Below are 12,151 nucleotides of genomic sequence, written 5' to 3'. Positions count from 1 at the left end.
GAATTAAGAAAATGCAGAAATGCCACCTCGTTACATGGCTGACCTACTGTACTCGTCATTACGTAACATTACCGACTGATCACTGCCGATCGGCTTCATCGATCGCTTCTTTGGTAGTGAAAGGACAGCAAATGTTGCCAGCTGGAGCATCCTGTGTGTTATAGGTCAGCCCCAGCCAGAGACCTGACTCCCTGCTGTCAATCACACGAGGCCATATATCGGTGCCAATGACAGATAGCTTGAAAGAGTAAATTCACTCATTCAGTCTGATTTCACTCATCAAACTTCGCGCTCGGTGTAAATGTCTCCATCTGTCTGGCTCTCCTTCCTCTCTCCGTCTCAGTGGGAGGCTCCTAGTTTACTGCAGTGCTGTTACATAACTCTGCTGACTAGAAGCAGCTGCGTGTGTGTGTGCATATACATGCAAGCTTCATGCATCTTTAATGCCACTTTTTACGTAGTGAGGACAGTTGGTGGTGGATTTTGCCCCTGTGTTTTAGCACTCTCGCTCACGCGGAGGATAATATCTGCTCTTTTTCATGTTAAATGAGCTGGATAAACGGCTCTTAAAGCAGTTTCCGGTCAATATAAAACAGATTTGTGCGTGCGTGCGTGCATCTGTGATACACACACTCATCTATATCAGGTAGAAATTTCTTTGAGATTTTTCCTCACAATTTTTCTGCTTTCTTGCTTTCATTGATTGAGTTAGCAGTTTGCTGTATTTCTCCCTAATAGGCACTTTGTTAATTACAACCTTGCTGGTGGAGCTTGCCTACTTGAGTCTGCATTTTCTTCAGTGTGTGTGTGCACGCGCCTTGGTACTAGCATCCGTTTGTGTCTGTTGTGTGATTGATGCTCTCACCATCTCTTGCTGCTGGGAAGCACTGTGACTCATTCCTGTCTCTCCTGATGTCTCCCTCTGTCTGTCTCAGGCATTTCTTTCTATCCACTCCCCAGTCACCGTGAACATAAATTAAATGTTGGCCAAGTTTGCCACAATACAGTACTCCCCCCCCCCTTCTTCTTTTTGCAGTTATCGCTGCAGTTTTTTGGATCAGGGGGTTTCTCAGATATCTGCAGGGTGGTTTGGGTTATATTGCACGCTCATCATTTGTAGTCCCTGTAAAATACTTGTTCTGTCCACGAAGGCGGTGCGACCACAAAGTAACCACCCTAAAGATATGTGCAGAGGAGAGATAGTGGATACGTTGGACAAAGGCAGGAGAAAAACAGAAAGACCTCAGACGTTGTTCATGGATAGAGTGAAGGACACACGGAGAGTTGGTGTGAAAGAAGAGGAGAAAGACAAAGATCGCTGCCAAATGAATTCTTTCCTATATCTTCCCTTTTTGAAAAATGAGGCCATGTCAGCTTTTATATTAGATGGAGCAAGGACTTGGTATAAAAATAGCTATTTAGGCAGAAGCAGCTCATAGTTAATAACTATAGTGGAAATTGTCTGTTAATAGAGTCTTGCTGACCACCACAGTCGCATTCATCCACTCGCACACTAATCAGGTGTTTCTTTGGACTGTGGGTGGAAACTGGAGCACCTGCAGACAGTCTATGCATACAAAAGGAAGAACATGCAAACTGGTGCATGTTCAAACCCAGAAAGTTTTGTGTTAATATAATCATTCTTGCAGTTTAACATTCAACCAAAAATAAGTAACTAAATAAATGTCTGCACCTGCCTTCAAGTATTATTGTAGCTACTCTTACGAACTTTTACTGGTCTAATATTATCTATAATAAGCTAAACTACATGTAAAGGTGACCTCGTGCACTTCTGATGGCTAATGGTCATGAGTCCATGAATCAGCATTCCCAGCTCTTCCAGTTAGGGCAAATGGCAGGTTAAAAGGAAAAGCATGAACACCAACAGCAAATAAGAGCATAAAATGTCCTTTGAAGCTCAGTTTGTACTTCAGCAATCACTCGGTTTAATCTTCCTTCAAACCACTCTCTTCCAGAATAAATTAAAAAGGTAAAAAACAACATGAGGATTTGTTTTCCTCACAGATATACCCTGAAATTTTGCTTTAACACCAGCAGATATCTGTCCCAGACTTCAAAGATATTAATTAACATATTTGCAGATCTTAAATGAGCTGCAAGAAGAACTCTTCTTCCCTCCTGCTGAAATCGAACCCACTGCCAAACACTTATCAATAATGAAATATTGACCATAAGAGTCTAAATTTTAATTCTGCCCTCACGGTCCCATCTGTTACAAACCACATTTCTTCCCTTTCTTTCTTCCTTCCTCTTTGAGTGCTACACCTGACTCAGTTTGCATGTTTTGTTTATTTAAGACCACCTGCTTCCTCCTTTCCTCTCCTCGCGCTCTCTGTCTCTCGTTCTCTCGCTCTCGCCCTCCTTCCTTCCTGCCCACTTTCTCCCATCATGACCTCTACCCTACTCTCACTTTTCACACCATTTCTCTCCCTCTTTTCTGGACCCTTGTCATTTTTCTTGTGGTTTTCTCACGCCAGCGCAGGATATGAAAGGATTGTTTTTGGGGAATTTACGGGAGAATGGGAACGGGAGGAATGGGAACGGAAAGAGAGAGAGAGTAGAAGTGAAGGGCTGGAATAGGAGAGAATAAGATTGTTTATTTTGTAGGAAAAGGACTGATTGTTTGATTTTATGTTTGGAGTTAAGTTTTGTTGTTTTCCAGTGGAGCTAGATCATTTACAGTTAATGGTGTGAGAGAGGAGGAGTGAGACCAGGTACCAGTATGTTGGCTCAACAGGCTAAACAATTAAGAAAATAAAAAAAAAAAATTAGATTGGTTGTAGTTTATTATTTATTCCTAAATAATATATATATTTATATATATATATATGAATGGAATTTTGCAGAACACCTTATGTAGTTTGCACCTAACTAGTACCACGCCATTTGTTGTAGAAATGCCCTTTAAAACTGACATAAAAGCCTAGTTTGCACAATACGTGCATCATCGTCAAATGATTTGTTTGTTATTTTTTGTAAAGAAATAAACCCCTTTAGTTTGAGTGGACAGAATAGTCACAGCTAGAGTGGATAAATTAGCCAACAGAGTGGGCGAAGCAAAACATTTCTTCTGAAGTTTTTCTCTGTAACCTGCTGCTGAGTCCACAGTTTTCACTCTACAGGCGTCATTTTATCAGCAAATTTAGGGAAAATTCGTCTTCTTCCAACTGTGTCCTTTTCAAAAGTGGCACATTTGCATTCTTTGATCTGGAGGCATTTGGGTCAGAGCAGTGGTGTTTGATTGCCCCACAGAGACTAATTATAACTGATTAAGAACTTTTGGAGGAAAAGCAGAAATGAACTCTCGCTGTCTCACTTATGTGACCACATTTTTAAGCAAGGAGCAAAAAAGAAGTGCAGATCTGTAGAGCAACTTCTTTGGCTGCTTATGTTTTTTTATTTTGTTTTTAAAATAAGGTGAATATGAGTTACACTTTGGAGGATTAGACTACTATTAGACAGTTAGATGACTTAGACCAGCAGTAGCAACCATCCGTGTCTAGCCTCTCCTCCATGTGCAAGCATTTCAATCTAGAACAAATTTAAGAAGTGATATTATCAGACAAACTTTACTGTTTGATGGTCTAAAACAGAGGTCCGGGGGCCAGAATGGGCCCACTGCACACATTTACTTCTTACAGTTTAAGTTTGAGTTTAAGCCCAAAGAAGCATTAATTTATCATGTAGAAAAACTGCAATGTATTGTTGAAATTGCACTTCTTATTATACATTAAAATATTTCTGGGATTAAATGCGTAGTTAAACTTTTTTACACTGACAGAAAGAGGAGTTTTTACTGGTCCGGCCCACTGGAGATCAAAGTGGGGTGGACGTGCCCCACATTGTAAAATTACTTTGACATGCCTGATCTAATAGAAAATGACTGAAAACGGTCGCGATTTAGTCGGGCACTTAATTATCAGTCACATACAGACAACAGGCAGCTGTCAGTGGTATGAACTGAGCATCACATGTTTAAGTTCTGATTATTCCAGCTGCCGGCTAATATGCCAAACGGCCTTTGATGTAAACTTCTTGTTACACTTTAGCATTAACTTGATTTAAGTTGGTCATTTTGTTTAGACAGCTATGCAGATAATTAAAGAGAGGTGTCACTCACTGTTGTCGTAATTATATTTGTTAAATGCGTCTTGCTTTGAAACCCCTTTATAGCAACAGAAAGCATCTAATAGATTTTACAACTTTTAGAAAGGTTTTTCGCTCAAAATGTAGCTAAAGGGAACAAATTCAAATGAACTGTACAAGAGAAAACAAGGAGGGGACTGTTGTGAAAATGTGAGAGAAGCATGCAGGCTGTAAGTGATCTGAGGACTTTCTTTGCAGAACATAAAAGCACAGTGGGCGTAATTTATTCCAAGTAGTTTGAAAGTAGTTTGCTTAAATGAAGATCTACAGGTATAGAACAAACTCAGTGTGAACTTCGGTTCAACCTCAGATTCATTGTCCTTTTGATTGACACTACAATCAGGCATATCTTGATATAGTGTTTCAAAGCTGCTTTATTCACAATAAAAGTGGTTTGAAAACAATTGAAGCTACAAAGTTTTACTGTGTATTTTACAGTGCAGTGACAACAAGACACACATGAAATCTGGGATGAATGGGACATTTGTGTTCCCAACAGTCACACATTAAGCTCAGTTTTTAGTCCGTGCGCACGTGTGTGTGTGTGCGTATATTCAGGAAATGTGCGTAGCTTTAAAAAAACAGCAAAAAACCCTCTTTGATGATAGATGGAGGAGATTGAACATTTTTGTTTCCCACGATCAATTGGCGATGCTTAACAGCCGTGTGACAGCCCGAATATGAACTTCTTCTGTCCCTCTATCTTCATTCTTCCGTCTTTCCTCCCTTTTCTCCTCCTCTCACCTTATCCTAACTCCGTTTTCAAATGCTTTGATCTTAATCCTTTCTCACACTCCCTCTTTCTCTCCGTTTCCTCCCTTCCTTGTCTGTTACTGCACTTGTTTCTTGTTCTCTCTTTTCTAAAATGCTTCCTGCTTCTTGATTCTCTCAGTATTGTTCCCTGTGTGACTGTGTATTTGCCCTTACTGTACTCAAACTGTGTGGGAACTCAGCTGTGTGAGCTCCTTTTTATTAATATTATTATTATTATTTCCATAGGTGAGACTGTAAGTCTGTGTCTATGTGTGGGAACTGAGACATGTGTGTATTTCCTGCATGTTGACTGTGTTTCTGGTGTTTTGTGTGGGAACTGTTTACTAGAAACAGTTTTCCTGTTTTGATGTTGACAAACCTACCGACAGACCGATTCCTATCTGCTGCTTTGTCTCCCGCTTTATTGCCGTGCCACTGTTTGACTTTTTAACAGGTCTTGTGTATGTGGCTTTTGCATGTTATGTGCTATTTTCTTGGGTATTCGTGCGTTCTTGGGTGTGTTAGTGTGTGTGTTTATGAGAGAGAGAAACAAAAGATTGAAAAGGGTATTAAAAAACTGAGAAAAAAAACTTAAAGAAACAAATTGTTCCTCAGTGTGAACTCACCAAACAACAGGAAGCACTGTGTGAATGACACAGCCATATTAGGAGCCAGGAAGCAAAGGTGATGGAGTCTCCGTGGCGACAGAGTTCCCAAGACCTGGTCGCCACGGTGACAAGGGTCAAGCCTAGTTTATGGCCTGTCCATGAGAAAGAGAGAGGTGAACATTTGTATGGGACAACAGGATGATGAGCTGTAAAGTCAAAGTGAGGTCAAAGGCTCAATGTTCCTGCCACTTAAAAGTGCTTATAGCTATGAATTTATATCTTCCTCTGGAAAAACATACAAATCTAAGGTGGCAGGCACAAGGACACACATTATATCCACGTGTACATGCCTCACAGACCAAGAGACTTGACCTCAGTGCTCCTCAAGACTCAATGAGCTCTCTGTTTGGATGAGTGGGGCAGACATGTACTTGTTGATAAATCTGTTTGTTGATACGCTGAAAATGAATAACCTACCATTTAAAAAATGTGAAGATTTACAACTTTTCGTCATCTCTCATGAGATAAAGCTTAAAGCTTGATTATCTCTAGAGTTTAGGTTGTTAGCCAGACAGAGCTGTAGCCCATAGAAGATGGATGTCACTGGTTTGTGGACACAGATCGAAGTTTCAGTTTCCACACCGTCAGAGACAACAGCGTGACGGACTAGCTTATCAGGTAACGCTAGCAAGCCTAGGCGATATGGGTGTATCACACAGACACAAATATCGGTTAATTATTAAGGTATTTAAAGGATACTAGAATGTCAATCACTAAAGCATAAGCGCAGACTTCTTTGGCATCTGGAAACCAGATTATTTATCAGTTAATTGCAATAAAATCCTCCAAAAAGCATTTAAGAAGAGGCCTCTGCGAGGTCTTTGTTGGCTGTTTTTTTTCTCTCCCTTTGATTACTCATATCCTTCATTATTTGTAACAGTTAATAAGTCATTTTATGAGGCTATAGGTATGGCCTATAGCTATGGCTATGGCTATAGGTTATTATATTTGCATAGTCCAGCCTGTTGTTTTTCTTTGGCAGCATGCTGAGAAAACCTGAGCAGCAGTATGTAGTGAGTCACATCAGCAGCTGTTACAGTAAAGAAATGTGTCACAGTGATATCAGTTTCGGTGTGATCGAAGCTAACCGGCTTTTATCCAGAGTCCATGACGACACCTCCGCTGTGAGTGAGTGCCGATGTTGTTGATCAATGTGTTTAAGTGCTATAGCGGATGAAGTCTCGACACCTGGAGTTCACTTGATCTGCTAATGAAAAGTTTCCAAATGTAAATGTAGGCCGACTTGTTGTTCTGGTTCAACCTTAAGTTGCCTCTGCCTCCTGCTTCTTCGCAGTGAAAAGGGATGGAAAAGATTTGCTCCGTGTGAATTGCAGTCTCTGTTTTGTCATTTGCAGCAATCTATCAAAAGCAAAGGGATGTGAGACTGTCTCGCTTTTCTCACTGCTGCTCGTCCAGCTCTCAGTGTTCCTATGAGAAAACGCAGTTTAACCTTGAAGTTGCTGTTTCTGCTTCAGAGTTTGTTTCACGGATCTGCAAGGCTATCTTCAGACCACAATTCCTGCCAAACAGAAACATGTGATTCATCAACAGCAGTGAAAACATGAAAATTACCATGATTGCAGCAGACAGTTTTTCACATGATGGCAGGGTTTTGCAAGCAAACAACTCCATTCCCACAAACCTCCAAATTTCCAGGAAATTTCTACACATCAACATCGGACATCAACACTGGCTATGTGAAAAAAAATGAGTCAGATTAGATTTGTCACCTGGACTTCTATGGACTGATGAGGATTGTGTGAAAGGATCTTGACCCTGCACCTGACATGGTGGCTTCGGTGTTTACCGTCTGTTCGTGGACTTCTGGGGAGGTTTTAGATCTGCTCTTGATAATTAGATATGGTGGCACTCAGTTATTGACATCTATCTCTTAAAAGAGGACTCCTTGAGAAATTCGAAAGTCCATTTAAAAATTCAGATAAGTCTTAATCTTCTCTCAATTAGATTTGATGCCATCAACTCACTTGCTCTCTCCAACTTTCTTCCATCTGTTGGCCCACTGAGGAATTAACTATCATTGGCATCTTGCTTGTATTGATCAGCAGTTCTGAATTTCTGCTGTCTCTCTCCTTATTAAAGTGAATTATTGCAGAATTAACTAAATTAAAAAAAACTTTGGCTTTTTGCTAAAACCACTTAAAGAGATCGTTTTAGAAACTTCTTCACACAGGTAGGTATTTATTGCACTGTATGAAGCATTATAGTTTTAATGAAGTAATGCATTAGTTTAGTTATGTATCTCCTTTGAGTGATTTCTTACATTATCCAACAGTCATTGCAGTGTAATCTTTACATGTACCCACACATACATATGCATATAAAGTATACACAAAATCTTTCTTTTTGTACTCTTTAATAAAGTGCACCTCAAAGCCAGACAGTAGAAAGAAAGAACGAAAATGTGAAATGGCAAACACAAGGTCCAACTGCAGTACTGGCTGTAGGCCATAGTGACTTAAAATAAAAGTGATAACTGTAATGTGACTACTAAATTTGGGACCAGGAGTTTCATTGCTGTAACCATTTAGTTACAGCAATGTGCTACTCTTTATTGTTTATATCCACAACACTGCTGGTGGCTTCTGCCCAAATTGGTCAACCCTCCCGTTTTGACATTAAAGAGGCGTGGTGCAATTTTGAATACTTTGTTTGAAAGTTAATTTCCCAGTTTTTAAGCAGGGTTCAGAGAATGACCTCATACCTTTTCAGTGTTTCAGTGTCTCTCCTCGTCTCTGTGCGGCAGCCAAATGGCATTCATTTTTCAGTGAGCCACATCGAGCGACAGTTTGCCAGTGAGACAACGATAAAGTTGTGATTTAATTATTTGCAATTCAGCTGACTTCACTTAGCTGAAAGGGCTGCCTGCCTCCAACTCCTCCACTTCCCCCCGCCAGCTCGGTGAAGTCCGTGTCCCGAGGGCGAGGCCGGTCATGATTATCTCACTAATGCATTGATAACTAAATAGGCGTGATGACTCAAGGAAACTTGATTTTCTTTCTGTTTATCAGTGAAACAAATTAGGAAAATTAAATTATCTGACTGAATACACAGACTTAGAAGCAAATAAAAGTAATGCCAGTTTTCTGGTTTACAGCTATATCCTTTTATCCTATCACTCCACTCAGATAACTTTCTTTTTTTCCATCTGATCCCAGTCTAGTGTCACTGTTTAGCAAAACAGTGAGTCTGACTGGTTTCACTAAATGCCGTGGATTGAGAACACGTTTCAAAAAGTCAAACGCAAGGCTTTCCAAGTATCTTGACAAATCCTACTTGATACCTGCCCTCAAGGAGGAAGTGCTGAATCAGCAGAGGCAGCATGTGGGGGGAAGTCAGACGGTTTGTAGAAGCAAAGACTAAGCAAACAGCTTGTCTTAGAAGTGAGAAGTTGTTGCCTCTGGGTTTGACTCACAGCTTTGCTAAAGTCCCGATGATTTTCTTCTTGCTTGCAACAGTTTGTATAAGATACAGGTGTAAACAGCTGGCTTGGACACAGCCAACACTGGATCCCAATGGCTGGCTGATGGCTGATCATCCTTAAATATCTTCCTGGGGCAGATTCAACAAAGTGCCTCTCCTGCTCCACTAGATCCCAAAGTGCTCTATTGCATTGATATCTGGTGACTGTGGAGGTTCTTTGAATGTAGTTAACCATCTATCATGTTCAAGAAAACAGTTTCAGGTGATTTAGCGTGCTATCTTGCTGGAAGCAGGTCATCTTGCCCATGTCTGTACACTTAAATGCAGTGAGATGCTGACATGTGATTGGCTAATTAGATATTTGTGTTAAGGAGCTAGAAGTGGTTCATTTCTGAACTGTGTCATGTCATGTGGCTTTTAAATGGACCAGAAATCCGTTTTACTTTGCAGTAACCTTATCTCTGCTAATGTCATAATGTGTTTCAATGTATTTTTAATCTTTGATGATGATAATCAACAGTGAATTTATGGTAGGTTTATAAAATATTAAGTACATACTTCAGGTTAAGAGGGGTTAAGAGCTATTTTTGCTGGCGACAGGTGTGTTTGATGGGTTTACACAGTGTTGAGTGGTGTTATTGAGAGATATCAAAAGCTCGTGTGCATTTCCATTAGTTTGCTGCATCCTAAGTGTCTTTTTAGTTATTTCCACTGGCCCATCCTAATTTGGGGCCCCATCATTCATCGGATGTGTTTGAAATCCTCACCTGGTTTCCGACGCTGGAAAGTCGGCGCATAAAGATAATTAAATGTGCGCTCAGTAACAAGGTCACGTTCACATAACAGTCTGGGTTATGCTGAGCTCAATCCATTTAATTCAGGAAATGAATGTTGAATAGAAAAATAAAAGTTTTCCTGTCTTTCTTCCCTCCTATTTAGTCAGAAGTAATACTTTCCGTTTACTGCTTTCAGGTTTATGAGTTTATTTAAGCAGTAGTTAATAAGAAATGCATAAGTGCTTTTGTGCTTTCAGAAGAAGCAACAAAAAGGAGATTTCCTTCCTTCGTTTGAGAGCTCATAATTGAATTGTTTAACTCAGGCGAGTCACTGTCAGGGCAGTTTCTTTTGTGTCGATTACTGACAAAAGCCTGACTAACCTGATCACTGAGCCTCCACACACAATTTTCGCTCATTTTCTCTGCATTAAGAAGAGCACCGGAGTCTCTGTCGAATTCCTTTGTGCGATAATCCAGGGGGAACGTTAACACGCAGAAGCTCAGCAGACCTGAGATAAATCCTGCCGTTGGGGCCGGTTGCTGTGGCTTTCTCCTCTTTATCTTCGTGTAGGCTTTAACAGAAGGTGTTGAAAAAGTCAGTCTCAGGTCAGCTCTTAGGTAGCAGCAGTAACAGCACAAACAACCAATTTATGTGGCAGTGCACTTCACCTGTGACTGTGACCTGCTGTCACATAGTGAGTCACTGAAAATCCTATTATCTGATTGCAATATTACATGTGTTAATTAATATCAGATAAGCAGGATATTATTATGTTAATCATGATGACGGTGAGCAGCATTAACCAGCAGGCTGGCTGATTGCTGGTTTTGTTGAAAGAATCGTTTCTGCTGTTGGATGCATGAAATTATATTTCTAAGTAATTGTAAGCCAAGGATGTCTGTATGCAATGATACTGAACAGTCTTTTTATGGGTATCTAATCATATAAATAAAGTTATAATTAATATTAGTCTCACAGTTTATGCCACCTGTGGCTAATTTAAATTTTGCAATTGCCTAATTGCTATATTAAAAAAATAAAATATTTATTTAATTTAAAATATTTAATATTTATACTAATCAGAAATTATAACTCTCAACCCGAACAGTTTGAATGCAGCTTGCGCCCCCTGGTGGAAGCACAGTCACATCTCTGTTGCGCACCTGCTGTTAGCTCTCACTGTCTCTGTCTCTGCTCACACCTCATCTGTCTCTGTGTCTGTGCTGTGCAGGTCTTCCAGAGCAGTACTACAGTCTGACGTGGTTCCTCAGTCCAGTTCTTGGCCTCTTGTTCACTCCTCTGATCGGCTCGGCCAGTGACCGCTGCACTCTGCGATGGGGCAGGAGGAGACCGTTCATCCTGGCTCTCTGTATAGGAACACTGATTGGAGTGGCTCTGTTTCTGAATGGATCACTGATAGGTACGTTTTTGGGTTTTTTTTCTTAATGAGGCATTTTCTGTGTGCATTAGCTGAGAAGAGAACAACAGAGCAGTTATAGCAAACCTCACTATAGGGGTCAAGAGTTCAGGATTTTCCTTTAGCCATAATATAATAGTGTGACCCATAATCAAATGTGTGCCTAATGTAGAACAATAGTGTACGGGGCCTGTACACATCTCTAAATATAACCAAATGAAATGCCAAAGGAGTTATAAATAAGAACAAGAGGTGTGTGAACAGTTTTCTGTCAGCAAATTCTATTCAGTTTTACTCACATCTATTCTGTTCTGCCTCTATTCTTCTGCAGTGGCACTCGGGTCAATTAAGGGCACCAGGGAGGTGTGTGTGTGTGTGTGTTTGTGCTGGGAGGGTTAACGTGGGAAACAAACAGTGACCTGTCTCTGTCTGAGAGAAATGAGTGAATAAATAAGAGAACGTGTGCGTTTCCATGTGAGTATAGGCGAATGTGTGTGAACGAGCCAGGACGACATGGGAAAGCTGTAGTAACCTGTGAATGAATGTGTGTGTGTGTAGCTGTAAGTGAGTGTGTGTGTTGACATGGGAACACAAGAGCAGGCATTTCACAGGGAAATGCTTCCTGTTTGCTTCCCCCTTTCTACCAATCACAGTTCACTTCCTGTCTGGGTGCCTTGCTAGTGCGTACCGTGGCTCCATTGTCCCCCCACCCCCTATACACACACATACACACAAATACACAAAACACACGCATGTACACAAGCGCACATACTGACACGCCGCTGTTCTTTCTATGAATGTTTCTGTTTCCCTGACGTTAATGGATTTGAGTTTGTCATGCTTAGTCACACTGCCTCAACATCACACAATACACTCAAAGTACACACCCCACTGCACACTGTGTTGTTCACATACATTTATACAGGTT

The 12,151-nt window shown here is 40.6% G+C and overlaps 1 protein-coding gene across 2 annotated transcripts in view; it reads left to right on the top strand.

Moving 5' to 3' along the window:
• LOC135932962 (solute carrier family 45 member 4) overlaps positions 1-12,151 on the top strand; it is a 52,635-nt gene that overhangs the window by 31,636 nt on the left and 8,848 nt on the right. For both annotated transcript variants that reach the window (XM_065470750.1, XM_065470751.1), the window contains one exon: positions 11,038-11,226. In XM_065470750.1, coding sequence (XP_065326822.1) covers positions 11,038-11,226 — 189 coding nt within the window. The remainder of the gene's footprint in view (positions 1-11,037; positions 11,227-12,151) is intronic.

This window comes from Pelmatolapia mariae, linkage group LG22 (genome assembly GCF_036321145.2).
Source record: "Pelmatolapia mariae isolate MD_Pm_ZW linkage group LG22, Pm_UMD_F_2, whole genome shotgun sequence".
Classification (NCBI taxonomy): Eukaryota; Metazoa; Chordata; class Actinopteri; order Cichliformes; family Cichlidae; genus Pelmatolapia; species Pelmatolapia mariae.
This window is presented reverse-complemented; position numbering and strand designations above follow the sequence as displayed.